Raw genomic sequence first — 24,132 nt, 5'->3', positions numbered from 1 at the left:
ATGAAGGAAGTTTTTTGTAACAACCTTTTAAGGAAATTAAGTTCATTTTTAATGACGAAATGCATCAGTGATACTTTCCTTTCATTATAAGAAATCAAATTAAAAAGGAAAAAAATGTTTTCGCACCACTGGTAAAAGATAAATATTAGTGTTTCTAGTTAAATAAAGCTTATTTAAGTTTTCTCCTAAGAAAAACTCTTAGTTCTAAGACATATTTTATTCAATTAAACCAATTCTTATAGAAATTGTCCTATAGCAAAATATTTACTTCGAAAACTTCTTATCGAACAGTTCGTGGTAAAGAACTGTAGTAAGGAGTGACCCGGCTCAATAGTAACCGAAACTCTAAAAAATGGAATTTTGATACCAATAGTTACATAAAAAAATTGCATTTTAATGCTGATTTTAAATATATAATATCAGAGACAACGCTATAGCTCTGCCTAAGTAAAAAGTCAAGTGCCTTCAGTTTATTATTTACTGTTTTTTGCTGACTCTATTCGTATGGAAGATACGGTCATAAAAACTTCGAAAGGGGCTCGTTCTATCGAAAATTGAAAGTTCTTGTTACCTTTACAATAGACAAAAGTGATTAGAAGGCAACCAGTCCCCTTTCTTTGCTATCTGAAAAGACATACGAACAATATTTTGGGGTGGCAATTTTGTCAAAAGGTCCAATATATATGCCTCCGTGGAGGCCATTACTGACCATCCATATGGCAGCTTGTCTATTTGTCAGCAGTTCAATAATGTAACAAGGAGGAAGGGTTTTTTTTTTTATCTTGGGTTTATGGCAGACTTTAAAAATTAAGGGATCGTTTTCTGGGTAAAAGGGATCAGGCATTTTTTGTGAGAAAAGACGCAGGTAGGTAAGGGCCCAGAAAAAGGCCAAAAATACTGTCCTTGTTCAATATGAAACCTCCAGCGTTAAGTCCTTCGGCTAAGATTAACGTAATTTAGGAAACATTAGGTCATTACACCAGGGTATGAATGCCCCCCCTCCCCTGAAATAAACTGGCCCGAAAATCAAAGCCAAATGAGAAAATATTTCCTGAAACAGAAAAATGTTGAAAATATAGGGGCTTTTTTGATTGGAAACTGAAAATTCCAATGCCCTTTTGAAAAGTTGGAAGTGATTGGAGGACTGCCAGCCTCATTCTCGTGTTCTTTTTTCAACCTGGGCACCCGTGACCCAGTGATGCCTGATTGAAATTTTTAGATAGCCATTTTGTTCAGAAAAATTAAGTTGTGCTTAAGTTTTTAAAAACTAAATCACAAATAGATGATTACTGTCCAGACAGCAGCATAAAAATTTAAGATACTCTAAAATTTTCGTTCAAATGAATCCCTGTTATTTACTTACAACCTTTGACTCAGTAAGATCATCTCTTCGGAAGAAAAGAAAAATAGGACACATAAATGAAGATATTAACCATGCTAAAATTAGACTTTTCTTCATTTTTAAGATGGAGAACTGTTAATCTCAAAGGTTCTACTATTACTAGTACTGATAACAACTAAATTTGGCACCAAGCCTTAAGAGACTAACAAGAGGCTAACTAACTACACACGCTCCTGCTCCATCCCAACTTACTTAAAGCTTCCCTCTTTACTTTCCCCCGAGGAGTTCCGATTTCCCTTAGATATTTCCTAACGAGAGCCTCCTGTCCCATTTTGGAATGGTCTGCTTTTCCTTTGGCCCTAGATGGTTGGTCGACAAGAACTATGTTTGGCAATCGTCGTACTTCATCCGAAGAATATGCCCTAGCCATCTCGAGCTTTCTCTCCCTATAGCCCCAGAAAGCAGAATTGAACCCCACTTTCCGTACGGCTTACTGTTTGGAATGCTTCTGAAAAGCTTCTGGAACTCTGCAAAAATCCTCCTCTATCTTTCGAAGCGTCCATGTTTCAGAACCATACCACCAGTAGCTTCCAGTATTCGAATCTTGGTTCGTAGACTTATCTTCCTATTTCAACTATGAAAAAACACACCTTGGGTCTTGGCTATTCTACGTTTAATGTACAAAAATGTTCTTCAACTGAAAGTAAGGAATAAACTTAAAAAGATCAAAACTTAAAAAGAGCGAATAATATTAGGAATATGAGGGGGGTTGGACCCCCCTCATAACTTTGACTTTTTGTACCAGTTCCTTAAGAACAACTCCTGAAACACAAGGACCCTTTGATTAGAACAATGAGAAGCTTTTTTTTAAACAACAAGAAACACAAGGACCCTTTGATTAGAACAATCAGAAGCTTTTTTTAAACAACAAGAAACACAAGGACCCTTTGATTAGAACAATGAGAAGCTTTTTTTAAACAACAAGAAACACAAGGACCCTTTGATTAGAACAATGAGAAGCTTTTTTAAACAACAAGAAACACAAGGACCCTTTGATTAGAACAATGAGAAGCTTTTTTTAAACAACAAGAAACACAAGGACCCTTTGATTAGAACAATGAGAAGCTTTTTTTAAACAACAAGAAGATTAGAGCCATAAGAAGCTCGTTTTAAAAATACTGAAATTACTAAAAAAAATAGCGTGAAGAGTGAGGTATTGAGGAGGAGGCAACTTCTCTCACACACGCAATAATTTCTGTTCATTTTAAGGTTTGATGTTGCTCCTTACTTTCAGTTGAAAACAATTGTTTGTTTTTTATTAATCGAAATCTAGACTAGTTTTACCTCCTCTATCAATTCCGTATTCTCCCATTGCCTTTGCCATATGACAAAGTTCCTTAGGACAAGTCCTATCAAAATGATCCATATAAATGGGAATAGCCTGCGTAACTCCTGATTTAATACGAAACTAGCAACTGGTCTCATTTCTGACCTTAACTGAAGCAATATAACATAACTGAACTGAACATATACATAACTGAACATAAACATAACTGAAGCAACATATTCTTGCACATAACACTAGTCACTTTAGTGTGTCTATCTGGTATATTTTTTTTTCTTTTTTCTTTTTTTAGACCAGGGCACTTCGTATAGAATGAGTTGTCGTAGAAACTTCAACAAGAACTCGTTCAATTGCAAATTGAAAGGGTTAGTGCTCTTTTTAATAGTCGAAAGTGGTTGAAGTCTAAGAAGGCCCCCCGCACCCATTGTATGGCCCAAACACATTCAATCAAAGTTCTGAGATAGTTTATTTTACTCAACTTAGTTGACAAGTACGAAAGTTATGTCTTTGAGGATGACAACCCCCCAAGAGCCCTAAGGGCAAGGGTTTTTAAGTTACGTCCTGGGGGTATATTAGGTTCTAGTCCCTTTTTAAGAATCAAAGGGATTGGAGGGTAGCTACCCCCCCCCCCCCCTCTCACACGCACACGTTGTTTTTCCCCAAAATACATCCAACAGAATTTTGAGACTGTCATTTTATTCATATAAGTCCAAAGATTATATAACAGAGTTTTTGGGGTTGAAACAAATTTTCAGAGCCTAGGAACAGGGGTTGTAATTTAGGAATCGGGTGCAATAAAGGTTTTTATGGAAGGGATGGCTCTATAAACTTTAGAGGAGGCTCATTTGGTTGGAAATTGGAAGCTCTAGTTAAATTCTTAAAGAGTCAAAAGTGATGGAGAGCAACTAGCCCCCCCTCTTCCTCCCCACTAACCCTCTTTTCACCAAACGCACCTGATTGAAAATATGAGATTATGAAATTATGTGAGATGAAATTATGTTGAAAATAGACTAAAGAACATATAATAATGTTTCCATGGTCGACACAACCTCTCAGAGCCCCGGGGAAAGGTTTGTAAGTTATGCCCTGAAGGCATATAGGATTTTATGGAATGGGTGATCGTGTCGACTCTAGATAAGGCTCATTTTATTTGAAACTAGAAGTTATAGTGTCCTTATTAATAGTCAAAAGTGATCCGAGAGCAACCACCTCCCCTCCTCCCCCACCATTTCCCCACACAACCAATTAAAATTTTCAGACAACATTTTTTTTGTTTAGTCTAAGGATCCAGAAACTATGTCTTTGAGGATGACATCCCCCACAGCCATCAGGCCAATGGCTATAATTTATGCCCAGAGAGCCTTATAGAAAGGGTGGTTGTATATACTTCGGAGGGGGGCTGATTTGGTTGGTATTCAGAAGCTCTAGTCCCGTTTTTAAGAGTCAAAATGTTCAGACGGCAGCTATCCCCACCCCATAAGTCGTGTTTTCCAATAGAAATTTTGAGATAGTCATTTTATTCAAAATAGTACAAAGATTATATAACAAAGCTTTTGATGTTGATACGGACCACCAGAGACTGGAGGCACGGGTTGTAAGTTATGCCCAGAAGGCATATAGGGTTTGTACGGAAGGGATGGTTGTATAAACTTTAGAGGTAGCTCATTTGGTTGAAAATTTCAAGTTATAGTTCCCTTTTAAGCGTCAAATGATGGTCAACTAACCCCCCCCCCACTCAACTATCCCTCTTTTCACCAAGTGCGTCTGATTGAAATTGTGAGATAGCCATTTTATCTGAAATAATCCAAAGAACATATGACAATGCATCCAGAGTTGATGCAACACCCAAGAGCCTTGGACCAAGGGCTGTAAGTAGTACCCTGGGAGTGTATAAGTTTTTTTTAGAACGGGTGGTTGTATAAACTTTGGATGGGGCTCATTTGATTTGAAATATTAAGTTTAAGTGTCCTTTTTAAGAGTCAAAGTGATTTGAAAGAAGCCAGCCTCTCCCCTACGCACATCATTTCCCAAAAATCCATCCAAACATAGTTTTAGGACATCTATTTTTTAGAGTTGTTTAAGTAATTATGCGTTTGGGGTGTTAACCCTCCCCCTCCAAGACTTCAGGGCGAGGGCTGCAAGCTAGGCAATTTGTTCATTATTCACATATAAAGGTAAGAAAAGGTAAAGAATATGGCATTGGACTTCACGGTCCCTACCGGCGGTGCTGATATCCATTTCTTGGCCCTTCAGCCAGGAAGTGCAATGGGGGGCTGGAGGCCAACCATCCTGATCTTTCGCACACCCTTACTTTTTACGTTCCCCAGATTTCTCCAGGTACCAATTTAGATCTGGATCGACTCTGGCTGAGCTTTCAGAGTCATGCCACTGACCCTGTCCCAAAACTAATTAATTGGATACAGTAGGATTTGATCCTAAATCCAGCGCACCAATCCACTCGGCTCGGCCATTCATATAGTATGTGTTATTGAAAATAGGTATATATGTTTGGCTTCTGCTTTCCCAAAATTCGAAGGGCTCTAAGCCGATCTTTCAGGGAATGTTGAAAGGGAGAGTTGAAATAAACCAAAACATGTTATGTACGTATGGGATGTCAAAACGGCATAATTCAGGAATGTATGAGTATACTTAACTTTCAGGAAATGATAAGGAAAATGATCAACTGACCAAAAAGGCAATATTTGCACGCTATTACTATTACAGCTACCACTGCTTCTATTGCTATCACAACTCCTACTTCCACTACCACTACTATCACTAAAACTGCTATTTCTGTAACGAGTACTACTAAGGCTGAGCATATTGATAAAAATATCCGAGGAGACGTTGAAGGGAAAGTTGAACTAAATCAAAACACAATATACGTATACAAATTGCTGATACGGGCGTAACAGCAGTATTTTTGAAACTACTTATCAAAACAAGAGAAAACATCAGGAGTATCATAAGTGGGATTTTCAGTTGACCAGAAGGCAAAATGTGCCTGAATATTACAACAAAAAGGAATAATAGGTTTAAATAGGATATTAGAATTAACATCTGAAGAAACGTTACGGAAAAATTTGAACTAAATCAAAACAGACTGTGTGTATGCAGATTGCTGATACGGGTAAATCAGCAATATTTTGGGACGGCTTATCGTATCAAGAGGAATCTTCAGGGGCATCATGAGTGGGATGTTCAGTTGTCCAAAAGGCAAAATGTACCTTCTACTACTGCCTTAAATACTACCACTGTAACTAAGATACTACTAAAATTATGGCTACGCGTATGAAGATGAAAGTTTAACAGAATATTGAGGGGAATTTGAACTAAATAAAAACACACAATGTGCATGCAGATTTTCAAAAGGGTGTATCTCAACAGTGGATTTGGGTATTATGTTGGATCTTTATGGAAAACTTAAATGGAAACTTAAATCAATTGACAAAAAAGTAATATATGCATGTCCCTACTAACACTACTACCACTGCTACTTTTATCAATGCTACTACTGCTATTAAACTACTCTAACTACTACTTCAGTTGCAACTCCTTGTGACACTTAGAGTATTAAGGCGAAAAGGGCGTCAAAAGAGCGTCAAAAGCGCACATCAGCAATGTTTTTGGAACGGCTTATCATTTCAAAGTGACACTTTCAGGGCATCATGAAAGGGATGTTGAACTTCCCAAAAGGCAAGATGTACATGAAGCTAATCTGCATTGTACTGCAATTTTTTTGTGTCTTCACTTTTATAACAAAATTGAGCAAAATAAATTTCCATATCAGGGGGGGGGGGGTATTAAGCATAGCATATATTAAATACGAAACCTAAACAAAGCTATTTTAACCTAAACTAACCTTACCAAAATAGGAACTAAATATTAATTTAAAATATAGCTACACATCCTGCAAACATAGGAAAATATAATTAGTTGGTTTATTTGTATCATTTTTATTGATATATGTTAGATAGACTGTGAACATAAATTACTAATGTAGACCTACATCCCCGTTTTCAAAAACTATATTTCTAATCTTCAGTAATCTATCTCTAAATTCATAATCACCATATTAAAACAAGAGCTCATATGGCACTTGTGACGAGGTTGGAACCTAAAATTAGAGGCGGTAGATAGAGTTATTGATTAACAATCGAATCGAGGAAACGACTGTTATCAAGTCAATTTGTGCAGATCCCTGACTCATCTACCAATTTTCATCATCCTAGCACATCCAGAAGCACCGAACTCACTAAAGTACTACGAATCTCCTCTCAGCTCCCCCAAAGACAGCGGATCCGGTCCGGTTATGTCAATCACGTATCTAGGACTTGATCTCTTAACTCTAAGCGTTTTCCAAGATTTCCGGTTTCCCCCTCGAACTCCCCCAATATAACCGGATCTAGTCAGGATTGAAAATAAGAGCTCTCAGACACAAGGTCCTTCTTAATATCAAATTTCATAAAGATTCGATAACCTTTTCGTAAGTTAAAAATACCTCTTTTTTTCCCTAATTTTTACGAATTAACCGTCCTCCCCCCCCCCCAGATGGTCGAATCGGGGAAGCAACTATTTCTAATTTGATCTGGTCTGGTCCCTGATACGCCTGCCAACTTTTAGCGATCGCTATATTGATCATGTATTAAGTTTCGAATCTTCTTCATGTAAAAATTGGGGTGGTCCGGGAATCGAACCCGAAACCAGTCGCACCCCAAGTGACAATCATACCCCTAGACTAGCAAGGTACACTTCAGAAGAACAATCATTGGTCTATCGGCAAATAAAATTATTTTTAACCATCTTGTTCCCTCGCGTCGCCCCCAGATGGTTGAATCAGGGAAGAGACTATTTCTAATTCAATCTGGTCCCTGATACGCCTGCCAACTTTCATCGTCCCATCTTATCTGAAAGTGCCCAAACTAGCAAAACTGATAATGACAGACATACAGACAGACAGACCGATGGACAGAAATTGCAATCGCTATATGTCACTGTGTAAACAACAAGTGCCATAAAAACTCATTTGCCACACTATCAGTACCTTGGGCCCTATTATTTTAGTACTATAGTACTGTTACTGATTCTTCCTCACAAAACAAATCTTCCTTCACATCCGAAGTGACACAAACTTTTCAGTCTTTTCTATATCTTTTCGTGTAACTCTGTCACGGTTTAGCACATTATCAAAATATTCTACCCATATCCCTTTAACTCTTTCCTTATCACTAATTGTGGCCCAGACACAATTAAAACGTCCGCTAAAAGTAATACAATCTTAACGAAAATCACACCATCAGATTCGACGTATCATAAACCCCTATTGTAGAGGTTTCAAGCTCCTATCTACGAAAATGTGGAACTTCGTATTTTTTGCCAGAAGACAAATCACGGATGCGTGTTTTTTTTTTTTTTTTTTTTTTTTTTTTTTTTTTTTTTTTTTTTTTTCAGGGGTGATCGTATCGACTCAGTGGTCCTAGAATGTCGTGAGAGATCTCATTCTAACGGAAATTAAAAGTTCTAGTGCCGTTTTTAAGTGACCAAAAAGTTGGAGGGCACCTAGGACCCCTCCCACGCTCATTTTCCCCCAAAGTCACCGGATCAAAATTTTGAGATTCATTGATTTGAGAGCCATTTTATTCACCATAGTCTAAAAACTAATAACTATGTCTTTGGGACGACTTACTCCCCCACAGTCCCCGTGGGAGGGGCAGCAAGTTACATACTTTGACCGTTGTTTACACACACTAATGGCTATTGAGAAGTCTACAGACGTTTTCAGGGAGATTTTTTTGGTTCGGGGGAAGAGAAGCTGAGGGCGGGCTTACGTGGGAGGATCTTGCCATGGAGGGATTTGTCATGGGAAAAATAATTTCAATGAAGGGGGTGCAGGACTTCCTAACATTATTTAAAAAAAATGAAAAAAAAACATGAAAAGTTTTTTCAACTGAAAGTAAGGAGTAGCTTATAACGAACAGATAATATTATTACGCATATGAGGGGTTCGCCTCCTCGTAATACCTCGCTCTTTACGCTAAAGTATTTTTAGTAATTTCAACTATTTATTCTACGGCCGTTGTGATTCAGGGGTAGTTGTTAAGGAATTGGGACAAATTTCAAGTTTTAGTGTAAAGAATGAGGTATTGACGAGGGGGTGAACCCCCTCATATACGTAATAGAAACATACGAATATAGAAATTTGTTACGTAAGTTAATTCGTAAGTTACGTACATATTTTACTAATGAAAATGTTCGTAAAAAATTAAAAGTTCTAGTTGCCTTTTTAAGTAATCAAAAAATTGGAGGGCAACTAGGCCTCCTCCCCGTCTCCTTTTTTCTCAAAATCTTCCGATTTAAACTATGAGAAAACCATTTAGCCGAAAAAATCTATATGCAAATTTCGTTTTAATTATTTATGTACGGAGAGCCAAAATCAAAACATGCATTAATTCAAAAACGTTCAGGAATTAAATTAAAAAATCAAGTTTTTTTTAACTGAAAACAAGGAGCGACATTAAAACTTAAAACGAACAGAAATTGATCTGTATATGAAAGGGGCTTTTCCTCCTCTACGCCCAGAGCAGCCCCTTTTATATACGGAGTAATTTCTGTTCTTTTTAAGCTTTAATGTTGCTCCTTACTTGCAGTTAAAAAAGCTTGTTTTGTTTTTATTTAATCATTCATAAGATTCATACAACATGAATCGTTATTACAACTGTTTATACAGTGACCCTCATAGTTAAATAGTATCTCATACTTGAACATAAAATATTGGCCGGCCGAGGGCGATTAATGGATTTTGTTGTGAGGGAAGGCTGCGTCAACCCCCCAATAACGCATTTTTAGGCTTTTAATGTCCAATTGTGTGTGTGAAGTCCGTTTGCTGAAAATGGAGGGGAATTTCCCCCCTAAATTGCATTCGTTCGGTGGAAAATGTTTAGAATAATTGGACAATGTGGATTCTAAGCGCATGACAGCTCGTGTGTTATTAAAGAAATATTTTGAAGACGAAAAAAAACTATTTTCATATTTTTACCTGCACAGAGGTGGATCGAGTGGGAATGATCCTCCAGGGACAAGATCTTAATGAACCATTTATGGTAAATCTTGATGAAACCATTCATTTTAATGAATACAAAGTAAAGGGCAGGAATTTGTTTCAAGGGGGATTATCTTGAAATATTGTTGTAAAAAACTTGAACCTCACTGTAACTGACAGGCGACGATGCGAAAAGAAATCTGCTCATATTATAATAGCCCTTAGTATCAAACAGTTCGTGGTAACGAACTGTAGTAAGGAGCGATCCGGCTCAATAGTAACCAAAACTCAAAAAATTGAATTTTGATATCAATAGCTACATCAAAAGAATCGCATTTTAATGCTAATTTTAAATATATAAGTTTCATCAAGTCTAGTCTTACCCATCAAAAGTTACGGGCCTGAGAAAATTTGCCTTATTTAGGAAAATAGGGGGAATCACCCCCTACAAGTCGTAGGATCTTAACGAAAATGACCCAATCAGATTCAGCGTCTCAGAGAACCCTACTGTAGAAGTTTCAAGCTCCTATCTACAAAAATGTGGAATTTTGTATTTTTTGCCAGAAGACAAATCACGGGTGCGTGTTTATTTGTTTGTTTTTTTTTTGTTTTGTTTTTTGTTTTTTTCCCAGGGGTCATCGTATCGACCAAGTGGTCCTAGAATGTCGCAAGAGGGCTCATTCTAAAGGAAATGAAAAATTCTAGTGCCCTTTTTAAGTCACCAAAAAAATTGGAGGGCATCTAGGCCCCCTCCCACGCTCAATTTTTTCCTAAAGTCAACAGATCAAAATTTTGAGATAGCCATTTTGTTCAGCATAGTCAAAAACCATAAAAACTACGTCTTTGGGATGACTTACTCCCCCACAGTCCCTGGGGGATGGGCTACAAGTTACAAAATTTGACCAGTGCTTACATATAGTAATGGTTATTGGGAAGTGTGTAGGCGTTTTCAGTAGGATTTTTTGGTTGGGGGAGGGGTTGAGAATAGGGGGATAGGCTGGGGGAGCTTTCCATCGAGGAATTTGTCATGGTAGAAGAAAATTCCCATGAAGGGAGCGCAGGATTTACTAGCATTATTAAAAAAAAAAAACAATGAAAAAAAAAATATGAAAAAGTTTTTTTTCAGCTGGAAGTAAAGAGCAGCATTAAAACTTAAAACGAAAGGAAATTATTACCCATATGAGGAGCTCACCTCCTTCTAATACCCCGATCCTTAGGCTAAAGTATTTTTAGTAATTTCAACTATTTATTTTACAGCTTTGGTGATTCAGGGGTCATTCTTAATGAATTGGGACAAAATCTAAGCTTTAGTGTAAAGAGCGAGGTACTGACGAGGGGGCGAACCCCCTCATATATGTAATAAAAACATGAGAATCCAAAACTTCTTTACGTAAGCTAATTTATAAGTTACGTATATCTTTTACTAAAAAAAAAATTCGTAAAAAATTAAAAGTTCTAGTTGCCTTTATCTTAATTAACCAAAAAATCGGAGGGCAACTAGGCTTCCTCCTCCGCTCTTTTTTCTCAAAATCATTCAATCAAAATTATGAGAAAGTCATTTAGCAAAAAAAAAAATATGCAAATTTCGTTTTAATTATTCCTCTGCGGAGAGCCAAAATCAAAACATGCATTGATTGAAAAACGTTCAGAAATTAAATAAAAAAAAACAAGTTTTTTTAACTGAAAGTAAGGAGCAAAATTAAAACTTAAAACGAACAGAAATTACTTCGTATATGAAAGGGGCTGCTTCCTCACCAACATCCCGCTCTTTACGCTAAAGTTTTTTACTGTTTTAAAAAGAAGAATTGAAAGAAAGAGTCAAACTTTAGCGTCAAGAGCGGGATGTTGGTGAGGAAGCAGTCCCTTTCATATACGAAGTAATTTCTGTTCGTTTTAAGTTTTAATTTTGCTCCTTACTTTCAGTTAAAAAAACTTCTTTTTTTTTTTATTTAATTATATTAAAACACGGGGAAAAAGAAGCTGTATTGTTCGAAATCAACTTTATTCAAATCATTCATGGTAATGAACAGTAAGCAAAGCGTTGGCACTTTTTCTACAAGGATGATTATGGCCTTGAACTATTTTGTACAAAATGAAAACTTCAAAGTCTTTTCACGTTAAAGAGATACGTTAAAGTGAACAAAACTGTCCTGTAAATGAGGGTGGCTGTTGCAACCTCAACGTCCCCTCTTAGGGCTAAAATTAGCTAGTATTTGACTGATAGCATTTTCGAGTTCAATCAATTTTGCCAGATGGTAGTTTCGAATGATTTCGAAGGTTAGAAATCGGATGAGACACGGAGGTTTGTCTTTTTTGTTGAAAAATGGAATAAATTTAAATAAAGGGATGATTTATGCCTTTGGATTGAAGGGAAAGTGGAAATTTTTTCTGTGGAAATTGTATTTGTTGATAATAAAAAGATAGTAATTTGTTTGGTTTATAAACCACCTAGCACTCCCTTGGTTGAGTTCCTTGATTTATTTGATGATTATTTATGTAATCTTCTGTCTGTAAAAAATGAATGCATAATCATGGGTGATTTTAAATTTAATTTGTTATGTTTGAATAGCTATAATTTTGATTTTTTTTAACTTGATGTTATTGCATGGTTATTTTCCAATGAATCGCCTTCCTTCTAGAATAACTAAACATTCTGCTACTCTTATTGATAATGTGTTTCTTCCTTCAAATTTAGTTCCTGATTCTTATTGTGATATCATGATCCATCCGGGATCTGATCATCTTCCTGTTTCGTGTACGATAAAGCAACGGAGCCCGACTTACGAAAAGTCTAGGCGTAAACTTATAAGAGATCTTCGGCCGGCAAATTTACATGAGTTCCGTGAACAAATAAGTATAATATCGTGGGAGAAAGTGTATGAAGAACCGGATCCCTCGCGTGCCCTCGACAACTTTCTTGGGATAATTACTCCGATATTTGAGTCTGCTTGTCCCTTGAAACTTACTAGGAAGAAAGAACGAGATATCCCCCGAAAACCCTGGATTGATGATGAAGTTGTTGAAGCTATAAATGCTTGTAACGCTTGCTTCTTTAAAAGTTTAAATGACTCATCTGAAGAAAGTAAAAATACATATATTTGTCAACGAAATTTAGTGAATAAGTTAAGACGTTCAAAAAAAAAAATATTACATCGAAAAATTTAATGAACAAAAAGGTGATATGCGGGGCACTTGGCAGACCATTAACGGCGTGATTAAAGGCACAGGTAAACATTGTAGCCTCATAAATGCTACCACTGTCGAGGGTGTTACAGTCACTGATAAGCAGCAGATTGTTGACGAGTTTGGTAAATTCTTCTCTGGTATTGGAAGTAGAATCAGGGAAGACACTTCTCATGGAGACCCAGCGAAAAGTGACACGCTCTTTGAAGATAATCCAGGTGAACACCATAAATTTAAATTTGAAAAAGCGTCAATTGAAGAATTAACAAAAATTGTGAAGAATTTAAAGTCAAATGCTGCTGGTATTGACGGTTTGAATATGAAAGCATTCAAAGTAGTTTCAGTGTATCTACTACCATGTCTTCTCTACCTCGTTAACCTGTCACTTGAAGTCGGCCAATTCCCTGAAGCGCTTAAGCAAGCAAAGGTCCTACCACTTTTCAAATCAGGCAATAAGCAAGATATGTCGAACTATCGACCTATAAGCTTGTTACCACTATTCTCAAAGATATACGAGAAAATAGTACATCGGCAGCAGTATGAATATTTAGACAAGCTCGGAATATTAATTGAGTCACAGTTCAGTTTCAGAACTAAACATTCAACTTTTCATGCAGCACACCATCTAATGGAGTCCGTTAATAGTGCCCTAGAAAGGAATCTTATCCCTCTTACTGTGTTCGTAGATTTAAAAAAAAGCATTTGATACCGTTGATTTTAATCTTTTATTAAGTAGGCTAGCTTGTTTGGGAGTCCGTGAGAAGTGTTTGGATTGGTTTAGGTCTTACTTGCATGGTAGGTCGATCAAAGTTATGATTGATGATGTGGTAGGGAAACCCTTCAATGTGAATTGTGGAGTGCCCCAAGGTTGGGTATTAGGACCTTTACTGTTTCTTATATACGTAGATACAATGCGTTTTTACATTCCTGGTGCCGTAGTTACATCATTCGCAGATGACACAGCGCTTACAGTGATTGGGGAATCTGTCGAAGATCTTATAGAGATAACTAATGTAGCTTTGGAGAATTTATCTCAGTTCACAAAGCATAGTTTTCTTGCAGTGAATACTGAGAAGACTAATTATATGATATTTAGTCGTATTGGTAAAGTTGTAAATAATTGTCATAGTATTCTTTTACAAGGTGTTTCCATTAGTCAGGTTTTTCAATGTAGATATCTAGGATTTTATTTTGATGTAAATCTTAGTTGGATTCATCATTGCAAAGTTTTATCTTCAAAATTGGCTCGCGGAGTCGGTATTTTAAGAAGATTTCATAATTGTTTTCCTCTACATGTCCTGAAAGCAATTTATTATTCAATTGTCCATCCTTATTTAGTGTATGGTTGTTCATTGTATGCAAGCAATTTTTCTAGTCATGTAAAAAGGGTCCAGATTATGCAGAATAAGGCAATTAGAAGTTTGGGTGAGTATCTTGCGTGTGGTAGTACTAGAGATTGTTTTAGAAATTTAGATATTTTGAATATTGATTTTATTAAATCTCAACAGATTTTAATTTTTTGTATACCAGGCTTTAAATGGATTGTCTCCTCAATATTTTAGAAGTTTTTATCGATATAATTCAAATTATCACGATTATTCTACTAGGAGCTCTGATCAGCTGACTAGTGAAATCAGGCATACAACGCGATCTGGGTTTATGATTAAACATATAGGTGTTGTTATTTGGAACTCAATTCCAGAGAGTGTTAGGTGTTCTGAAAACCTTATGTTATTTAAAGTAAGAATAAAAAATTATTTTTTGAATAAATTATAAATTATATTGGTTAAATTTTTATCCCTTTTTTTTCTTTTTTTTATGATGAGAGATGGCTGTTTAGATATTGTATAGTGTTTCGTCTGTTTTTTTGTTTTTTTTTGCGTATTTCTTTGATTTTGAACGAATAGTTACCATTTATTTGTTGTAGTTTTGCTGCTGAACAGGGACATTTTAGGTCCCTAAATTGAGCAGCATATTATTGATTGTAAGTGCAATTTCAGTAATTATTATTTGATGAAATAAATGCATACCTACCTACCTACCTAAGTATTCTATTTACCAGTTCTATTTGAAAATTTTTAAATCGAAAATTATGTTGTTTCTACAAAATGCACAAGCACGTTCCTTCTGGAGGTACATATATAAATATAAGCTCTTCAGTTTTTGAGGCACTGTGATGAAAAAAAAATCATAACTTACTTTTGTGTCAGAGAGTTCTTAAAGAATTTAAGAAAAGGACAAACTATATTTTAAAGTGGTCTAAATTGGGGCAGGGGACAAGTTTCTTCTGCCCTTCCCCCGTCAGATATTGCAAAATTCCTTCTTTATAATTTCCATTGAAAAATACCTTTTTTTGGTATTGTCATCCAAAAACCAAAAAAATAAATTAATCAACCACCCCCTTCGACTGAAAAATATATTTTGCACCTCCCCTCTAGTTTTTGTTAGGATGCTGCTGAGAAGGGGCCTGATAAGAGGGAAAGATGGCAGTCCACTCACACACAAGATCTGTTGCGCTTGTTTCAAGTTCTAACGTTGCTCTTTACTTTCATTTGAAAAGCTGCATGGGTGAAGACATGGATAGGTCAAGAGAAAAGTCCATGTGATTTAATTAACTTCAATGTCAATTCTCCCAAATATGAAGAGGAGCTTAAAATTAGCAAAATCATTAAATTTTTCAAATTTATAGAAAATCAAAAATTTTAAAATTTAAAAAATCAAAAATTTAACGAAAATTTTTAAATTTAAAGGAGTTTAAAGAAAATCATTCGCTGTGGTCTTAATATTATCCAAGCTCATTAACCTTTACTTATAATGTAAGAGCAACAATATTAATCTCTGTTGAAAATGCATAAAAAAGCCGCATTTAAAAAAAAAGCATAAATACACTTATACTAAGTAAAATAAACCTTTTATACCTTTTTAACACCATTTTTTAAAATGAAGCTCCCTACTACTACTTTATAACAGGGAGACCTAGATCCCACTGTCTCACGATGCCACCTGTATTCCTTATCAACAAAACTGAGCCTCTTAATTGAGATTAAATAAAAAAAACAAGTATTTTTTAACTGAAAGTAAGGAGCGACATTAAAACTTAAAACGAACAGAAATTACTCCGTGTATGAAAGAAGCTGTTCCTCCCTCAACGTCCCGCTCTTTACGCTAAAGTTCTACTCTTTCTCTCAATTCTACTTTATTAAACAGCAAATAACTTTAGTGTAAAGAGCTGGACGTCGAGGCAGGAACAGCCCCTTTCATGCACGGAGTAATTTCTGTTCGTTTTAAGTTTTAATGTCGCTCCTTACTTTCAGTTAAAAAATTTTTTTTTATTCAATTTCTGAACGTTTTGAATTAATGCATGTTTTTATTTTGGCTCTCCACAAATGAATAATTAAAACGAAATTTGCATATTAATTTTTTTCTTGCTAAATGGCTTTCTCTTAGTTTTGATCAGACGATTTTGAGAAAAAGGGTGGGAGAGGAGGCCTAGTTGCCCACCAATTTTTCGGTTACTTAAAAATTATAATTTTTAACGAACGTTTTTATTAGTAAAAAATATACATAACTTACAAATTAACTTACGTAACGAACTTCTATATTCGTATATTTTTATTATGTATATGAGGGGGTTTTCACCCTCGTTAATACCTCACTGTTTTCATTAAAGTTTTAATTTTGTCCCAATTCTTTAAGATTGATCCCTGAATCACAAAGGCTGCAGAATAAATAGTTGAAATTACTAAAAATACTTTAGTGTAAAGAGCAAGCTATTTAGGAAGAGATGGACCCCCCCCCCCCCATATGCGTAATAATCTATGTTCGTTTTAAGTTTTAATGCCGGTCCTTACTTTCAGATGAAAAAACTTTTTCATATTTATTTTTTCATCGTTGTTTTTTAAAAATAATGCTAGAAAATCCTGCGAATCCTTCATGGAATTTCTCTTCTCCCATGACAAATTCCTCCAAGGGAAGATCTCCCACGTAGCCCCCTCCCTTCAACCCCCCAACCAAAAATCATCCTGAAAAGATCTGTACTCTTGCAAATAATCATTACTGTATGCAAACGCTGGTCAAAGTTTGTAACTTGCAGTCCCTCCCCTGGGGACTGTAGGGGAGTAAGTGAGTCCCAAAGACATAGTTATTACGGTTTTCGAGTATGAAGAACAAAATTGCTATCTCAAAATTTTGATCAGTTGACTTTGGGAAAAAATGAGTGGGGGAGGGGGCCTAGGTGCCCTCCGGTTTTTTTGGTCACTTGAAAAGGGCATTAGAACTTTTAATTTCCGTTAGAATGAGCCCTCTCACTACATTCTAGGACTGCTTGGTGGATACGATCACACCTGGGGAAAAAACAAAAACAAACAAACAAATAAACCCGCACCCGTGATCGGTCTTAAGGCACAAAATGTCAAGTTCCACATGTTTGTAGATAAGAGCTTGAAACTTCTACAGTAGGGTTCTCTGATACGTTGAATGCGATGATGTGATTTTTCCCCTATTTTCCGAAACAAGGCAAAGTTTCTCAGGCTCGTAACTTTTGACGAGTAAGACTAAATTTGATGAAACTAAAATTGATGAAAAATTTTGATTTAAATTATATATTTGAAATCAGCATAAAAATTCGATTCTTTTGATATATCTTTTAGTCTCAAAAATCTGTTTTTTAGAGTTTTGTTTACCATTGAGCCGGGTCGCTCCTTACTACCGTTCGCTACCACGAACTGTCTGAAAGCTTCACCAGAATACTAAATTGTATAGTTTATATAACTAAAAATTTATTTAATATTTTAATTTTTTCACAACTCTTTTTTTTTCATAGGAGAGGCTTGCAAGCTAAACTCGCTGTTACACTGTCCTACGTCTTCTTTCAGTGAATTGTATGCAGATTTGAAGTCAAAGCCCCTTTGTATTTGGGATGGTCTTCAGTGTGACTCTCATCTTAATTGCCCCTTTAGTGCCTATGATGAAAAAGGATTGAAGTGCCCAGAATTAAGCTTATTACGACAAAAACAGAATCTAGATTTTCAGGGTGGACAATGTAAGTAGTTTTCAGGGAAGACAATCAGTAGTTATAATGTCTCTGTTTAATGTGTAAGAAATAATCCCCTTTGGTCAACCATCCTTACTCGCAGGAAAATCTATCATGAGGAAGTTTCCCGACCTGAATAACGACCTCAATCGTTATTTTTAGGGAATTTGCTTACGGTCATTCAAAGTTAAAGAGTCAATCAAGTGTTTTGACCCTAAGGTCTTAGAATAATGTCAAGTTATATTGCATTGATTTTACCTATGAACGGTTTGCATAAGCAATAATTAAAGAAACAAATGCAACTTATAAACCTACTTTTTTATGATTTTTTTGATTTTTTTTTTACTTACTGTAAATAACAAAATATAATATAATAGCTGGTAACATTTAAGATATTTTCTTGTATCTTTATTAAACAAAAATATGCTTCTGCAGGAGCCTACTGGAGGGTAATTGTTTTCCAGTAACCAGCAACAGTTCTCCAATGAACTCCAATGAAACTCCAGCAACAGTTCTCCAATGAACTCCAATGAAACTCCAGCAACAGTAACCAGCAACAGTTCTCCAATGAACTCCAATGAAACTCAAGCAACAGTAACCAGCAACAGTTCTCCAATGAACTCCAATGAAACTCCAGCAACAGTAACCAGCAACAGTTCTCCAATGAACTCCAATGAAACTCCAGCAACAGTAACCAGCAACAGTTCTCCAATGAAACTCCAGCAACAGTAACCAGCAACAGTTCTCCAATGAACTCCAATGAAACTCCAGCAACAGTAACCAGCAACAGTTCTCCAATGAACTACTAGACTATATGAAGTACCATGAGTTAAATAATTATAAACGAACTGCAAACCTGTATGTGTCAATACAGTAGAGTAGTATCTAAAAAGAATATAAAGGCTAAGAGTGATACCAATATTGATTGTTTGAAAAAAAAAAATTTATGGCCTATAAGTGCTACAATGGAAAAAAATTTACGCGAAATATGGCTCTTTGTTTTCTAAACTTTGCAAAAAAAAGAAAAAAAAATGTTTGAAAAAGAAATAAATACATTTTAAAATTGAAGACTTCAGTAACAAAGGTTTCATTTTTTAAATCGAAAGTTATAAAGGTTCTAATCTAAACACATCTAACTTAAAAGTTCTAAAACGCATCCAACTTTATGGGAAAACAGGATGGAATTTTCAAAGCAGGGGTGTCATAGATTTCTTTTAGATTGATGGCCACTTGTAGGTGTCTTTGCTGGTGTGTAGTTACAGATGCTTTCAACCTTTACAAGTAGGTAGGAGATGGATATATGATCTTCAAAACACCCTCAGACGCCAAACTGTATTTAAATTGTATTTACAATTATATTTACAAAAAAATATTTATAAAAAAAAATGTAAACTTACATACGTATATCCAAAACTCCCCGTCAATTCGTCAGAACTCCCGTTAGACAGATGGCTTTCATTCGTAATTATTATTTTGGAAGAAAAAAAGAAGGATGCACCTATAGAAGGATGTCCTGTGATTAAGTGCATAGAGGTACGAGTAAATATTTGGACTTGGTTTGGTATTGACATCTATATTACGTAATACCAGTTCATCCCTTGTGATCAAAAACGCGTCCACTAGGCGTACATGAGAAGGTTTTTCGGTCTGAAGTACCTTTGAGGGGCCCTTTTTATAATGGTGTATTTTTGCTTATATAATTTAAATTACATGGAGTAAAACTCTGCATCAGAATTAAACAAATTTAAAATAGTAGTAAAAATTTATATATGCTACATAATAGTATATGTAGTATATAATAATAGTAAATAGTATATAAAAGTAAAAGTATAATAGTAAAAGTCAACAGTAATTTAAAAATTTAAAATTTAAAAGTAGTAAAATTTAAAAGTAAAAATTTAAAATTTAAATAGAACTTCTCTTTTCTTTAAGTAGAAGAGATCAACTTTTTTTTCTTTAGCCTTTTTCTTGCTTTGCTATGATAACTCAACCCTCCAAAAAACAAAAACAGAATCAAAAATACAAAAATAAATACAAAACAAATGCTACAGGGTATTCTTCTCATATTTTAGAGTATCAATATGAACATTGCAAAATTACTTCTTTCTTCCTTCTTTTTGTTTGTATTACTTTCCCTCTGGCTCGTCAATTTTAAATGTTCAAGGGGATTTTTGGGGAGGATTTGGTGTAGCCTGAGGTGTGATACCCTTGACTAGCTCCTTGCCTCGATGACCCCTTTCGATACATAGAATCTTGCCATATTGTTTTTATTTGTCTCTTTGTGTTTGTGAACGAGTTAAAAATAGTAGCTTGCTCTGTATTTAGGAAGGTTTTCTTTCTTCTTCTTGAGGCCTCTAATAGCTAAATTTTCACTTTTTGCTTCTCTTGAAGATTATAAATGATTCCTCTCAACTGCTTCCATAAATTTGTTTTTGAATTCTATTCGTTGAATAAATTCACTTGACAAAATTGGTGACTACTTTTTTGCTTTAGGCTCACTAACTTGCTTGTATTTTTTCTCAGTTAGGCTCAGCCTTAATATGAGCAAAATGTAATGGCCGAAAACGAAACTCCTCTGGCAGCTCTTTTTATTTTTTTAGCTAATTTTTAAGGACCAGATATCCCTTAGAGGAGCCTATTCTCTAGTATAATCGGAGGCAGCAGGTTTGATATCGCTATCGCTTCGCATCGCTATCGCAGGTTTGATATCTCTTTGATATCGGGATTCAGATCGCGTGAAAAATATCTGTCACAGGGGTACCACATCTTTAGGGCCTAGTGCCTGGACTATTTAGTCGTTGGCTCTCATTATTTTTCTTAAATTGAGACTATCAAAAAATTATGATATTTACCCCACAAATAAAACAAACTTCTTTGAAATTTCAATTTTCTGGTCACTTTATATTGTGCCTTTTTATGTTTTTAACTGCTCAGTTGGAATTTTTTAAAGCAAGGGGTGATTTTTCTTTTTATGACACATGAGATTACAAAAAAACAATCGACTATATATGACGCCAAGGCCAAAGACCTCTTTTTTGTGTAAAAAAAAGTATTATGATCCCTGAGATAAGCAGTGTTACCTAGCGTCTTGTTAAAAACAGAATTTTCCATTTCAGATTCCCAAGTGGTGAACACTATCAAGTTTATTCTAGGAATCCTAGTGTTTCTTGTCTCCGGAATCTGCTTTCTTTGTTATCATTTTGGAGCCATGCGTAAAAACCCTATAAATACCCCTGGCAATCGATACTCACATGGATCAGCGCCTATAGCAGCGACTGGTATCGCTATGTCGACTAATCCTTCTATAAGCAGAACTGCATTTATGTCTGGTCCACCCCCGAGCTACTCTGACATAATGAGCCAGCCACCCTCCTATGAGTCTGCTGTCCATGATGAAAGTGACCAAGCTTCTTCAAGTCAAAAATTTAGTGAATTAAGCGGACAAAATGGTGCAGGTCGTTCAAGCAATATTTTATAAAGTGGTACCTTTATAGTAGTGTTAGTCTTTAGCACAAAACTTGAGTGCATTTTATAGATATATTTACAGTTTGCGTAGGATTATCTGTTCCTAAGAAAGTCACCTCAAGAGTGTTATTTCAGCTTCTAATAAAAATAAAATCTAGCCTGTTATCTTAGTAAAAAAAATGGCGTTTTAAGGCAACTAATGTTGAAGTTCCGTAAATTTGCTCCTAAATACTACGTTGAATGATGTCCACGGGTTAAACCTATTGGGGTGGAGGAAGAAAAGAAATAAACGTATAACGTATAACGTATTTCAGCTATATATTGTAGTTCTTGGGCAAATAAAATGTAAAAAAAATAGTTTCTTTTCATACATCCGGGAAATTTCTATTGTAGTCACATTTTGAATTTATCGCCATCATAAAAACAGAGAGTGTGTATCTTAATAAAATCTGAGGAGAGTGGGAGGGCAGAGAGGTAGTATCTAGGGACACGAAAATTATGAATATTGCCTTTTATTTGTATTCAATCCTGAATAAAAGGTATTTAAACAGTGGCCTTCAGTGTATACTTTGCTGATCCCTTGATTAAAATAGCATTTCTGGAAAAGTATACCCTAGGGTCGTTCAAAAATAAGCTCTAGTATGACTTTCCCTGGCCAAATTGACCTTTTACAACCTTCATTTCACTCCCTATAAATTATACAATAACAAATAAAATAATAGCTGTCAAGAATATATAATAAAATTATAAAGTATATATAATAAAATTATAAATAAGTCTTAAGTATTTGTCCTTCAAGAAATATACAAATTTATAAATTGGTAGTTTTAAATAATGAATACTCTTCTTTAAGAACAAAGAAAAACTAAGCAAAGATTGAAATATCTTTTTCTTATCTTTTTCTTTCTTTTTCTTATCAATTTTTGTAAATTATAATTTGAAAAGACTTTTATAATTTTTTATAAATTTAAAAATATATCAGACTGAAAAGATTAAAACCCTATTAACCATACAAACAAAGATGGGGTCACTAGGTATTGTTGTTGGTGGGACTCCTCAATCTTAGTGATCGATATAACAACATGAGTTATCAATAATGATATTTACTGTAAATGTCTTGTCCTAGTGTAAAAGAAGGGAACAAGAATTCAGAACCATATATTTTAGTATTAATAGTGTTTTTTTTCTTAGAAAAAAAACACACAAAAAATAAAATGCTATCCAATGATATCCAAGACCCATAAACAAATCAGTTCTGTTTGTTATTAGTAAGAAACTTCTTAGATTTAAGAATAAATGATCTCCCCTTTTTTTGTTTCTTTATCCTGTTTTTTTTTTTTTTTTTTTTACTTGAAATTCCCAGGTTTTTTTAAAAAGCCTGGGATTAACCGTCTTGAATGTTTCAGAAAAACTCTAGACTCTCTCAAAATTAAACAAGAAACCTTTGTTCCATCTAAAAGTTCCTATAAAACTCTACTGCTACTGCTTGTATGAGGCGGCACAGTCACAGTCAAGTCACAATACTAGTATAGTTGCGAACGCTCCTCCTCCGTCACACAACTCAGAGCTTTGTTTTTATCAATTCTTTCTGCCCTTTTCTGCAACACAATGTTTATGTATAATAGTAAAACTATGAAATGTTGTTTAGATCTGAATTAATATGATTTTCTTAATTTTGACTGCATTTTTCGCTAAGGTGGCTTTTTTTAAATTATGTTTTTTTTTATGCTGTGAATGAACCTTAGTTGAATAGGTTGTGCCTTTTATACGTTCACAGACATCATGTGTGTTGCCAATGCAATTATTCTCTCTTTTGCATTTTTGAGAAAATGTTTTTGTAGATTATATTTTTAGTAAACGGTGGCGTGGATTTGTGCTTCTTGACTTTATTTTCATTTCATCTGAGTCGCCATCATTACGACATTGAAGACTCACTTTAGGACTGCCTCTTAGTATACAAAAAAATCTTCATATCTTGATGTCCTCTTTATCCCGTGGTAATCATGTATAGGCCTACTCCTTAATTAAGCTTAACTAATTTGAGTTCTCCTTAATTAATTTGAGTTCTATGCAGGTCATGTGGACAGTGCTTCAACTATCCGATTTTTGAAGTTTTTTCTAAAATTTCTTCTGAAGTTAAAGTCCGTAATTACATGAGCTTTAACACGATATACAAATAGGTAATTCTTCTTAATGTTTATTTTGGGGTAGATTTCGGATGGTCCATTTTCTTTTAGGGAAATTAGATAAAAACCCTGGAAAATTCAGGTATTGTGGAACTACTAACTTCTACAAAATTTATATTTCTATTCCAGGTACTGCTTTTAGATGTCAAATTTACCCGATAATAAGACACTTTTGTTCAATGTTACATTAAGTAGGAAACCTCAAGCCTCAAATCACTTATTTAATATCAAATTCCCAAATCTTTGAAATGGACCTTTTACAGGTCAATATGATGAAAGGTATGTTTGACTTTTTTTCGTGGCTTAGCATTTTCTTAGGGTTAGATACTCTTTAAAAAAAGGAGGTACTTTCCAAAATGAAGAATAAACTTTGCTTTTGACTTTTTATTGTGGTTAGATTCTATCTCTACTAGTATTGCCACTGCTAGCATGAGGTGTCACAAAGCCACCTCATGTTAACAGAGTTCGCTCACTACTCCTCCACCATAATCTTTTAAGACTTCCCTCTTTTCTATTCTTTTTTATGTGTTTCGCAGTGAA

General features: G+C 35.1%; 1 protein-coding gene across 1 annotated transcript in view; it reads left to right on the top strand.

The window, feature by feature from the left end:
* LOC136043187 (uncharacterized) overlaps window positions 1-23,276 on the top strand; it is a 105,191-nt gene extending 81,915 nt beyond the window's left edge. Inside the window, exons 6-7 of the mRNA XM_065728122.1 lie at window positions 17,732-17,950; window positions 21,058-23,276. Of these exons, the coding sequence (XP_065584194.1) occupies window positions 17,732-17,950; window positions 21,058-21,419 (581 nt within the window). The 3' untranslated portion in view covers window positions 21,420-23,276. The remainder of the gene's footprint in view (window positions 1-17,731; window positions 17,951-21,057) is intronic.
* The last annotated feature ends 856 nt before the right edge of the window (window positions 23,277-24,132 follow it).

Source organism: Artemia franciscana, unplaced genomic scaffold (genome assembly GCF_032884065.1).
Source record: "Artemia franciscana unplaced genomic scaffold, ASM3288406v1 Scaffold_364, whole genome shotgun sequence".
In the NCBI taxonomy this organism is placed as follows: Eukaryota; Metazoa; Arthropoda; class Branchiopoda; order Anostraca; family Artemiidae; genus Artemia; species Artemia franciscana.
Note: the sequence above shows the minus strand (reverse complement) of the source record. Positions and strands in the feature narration are given on the sequence as shown.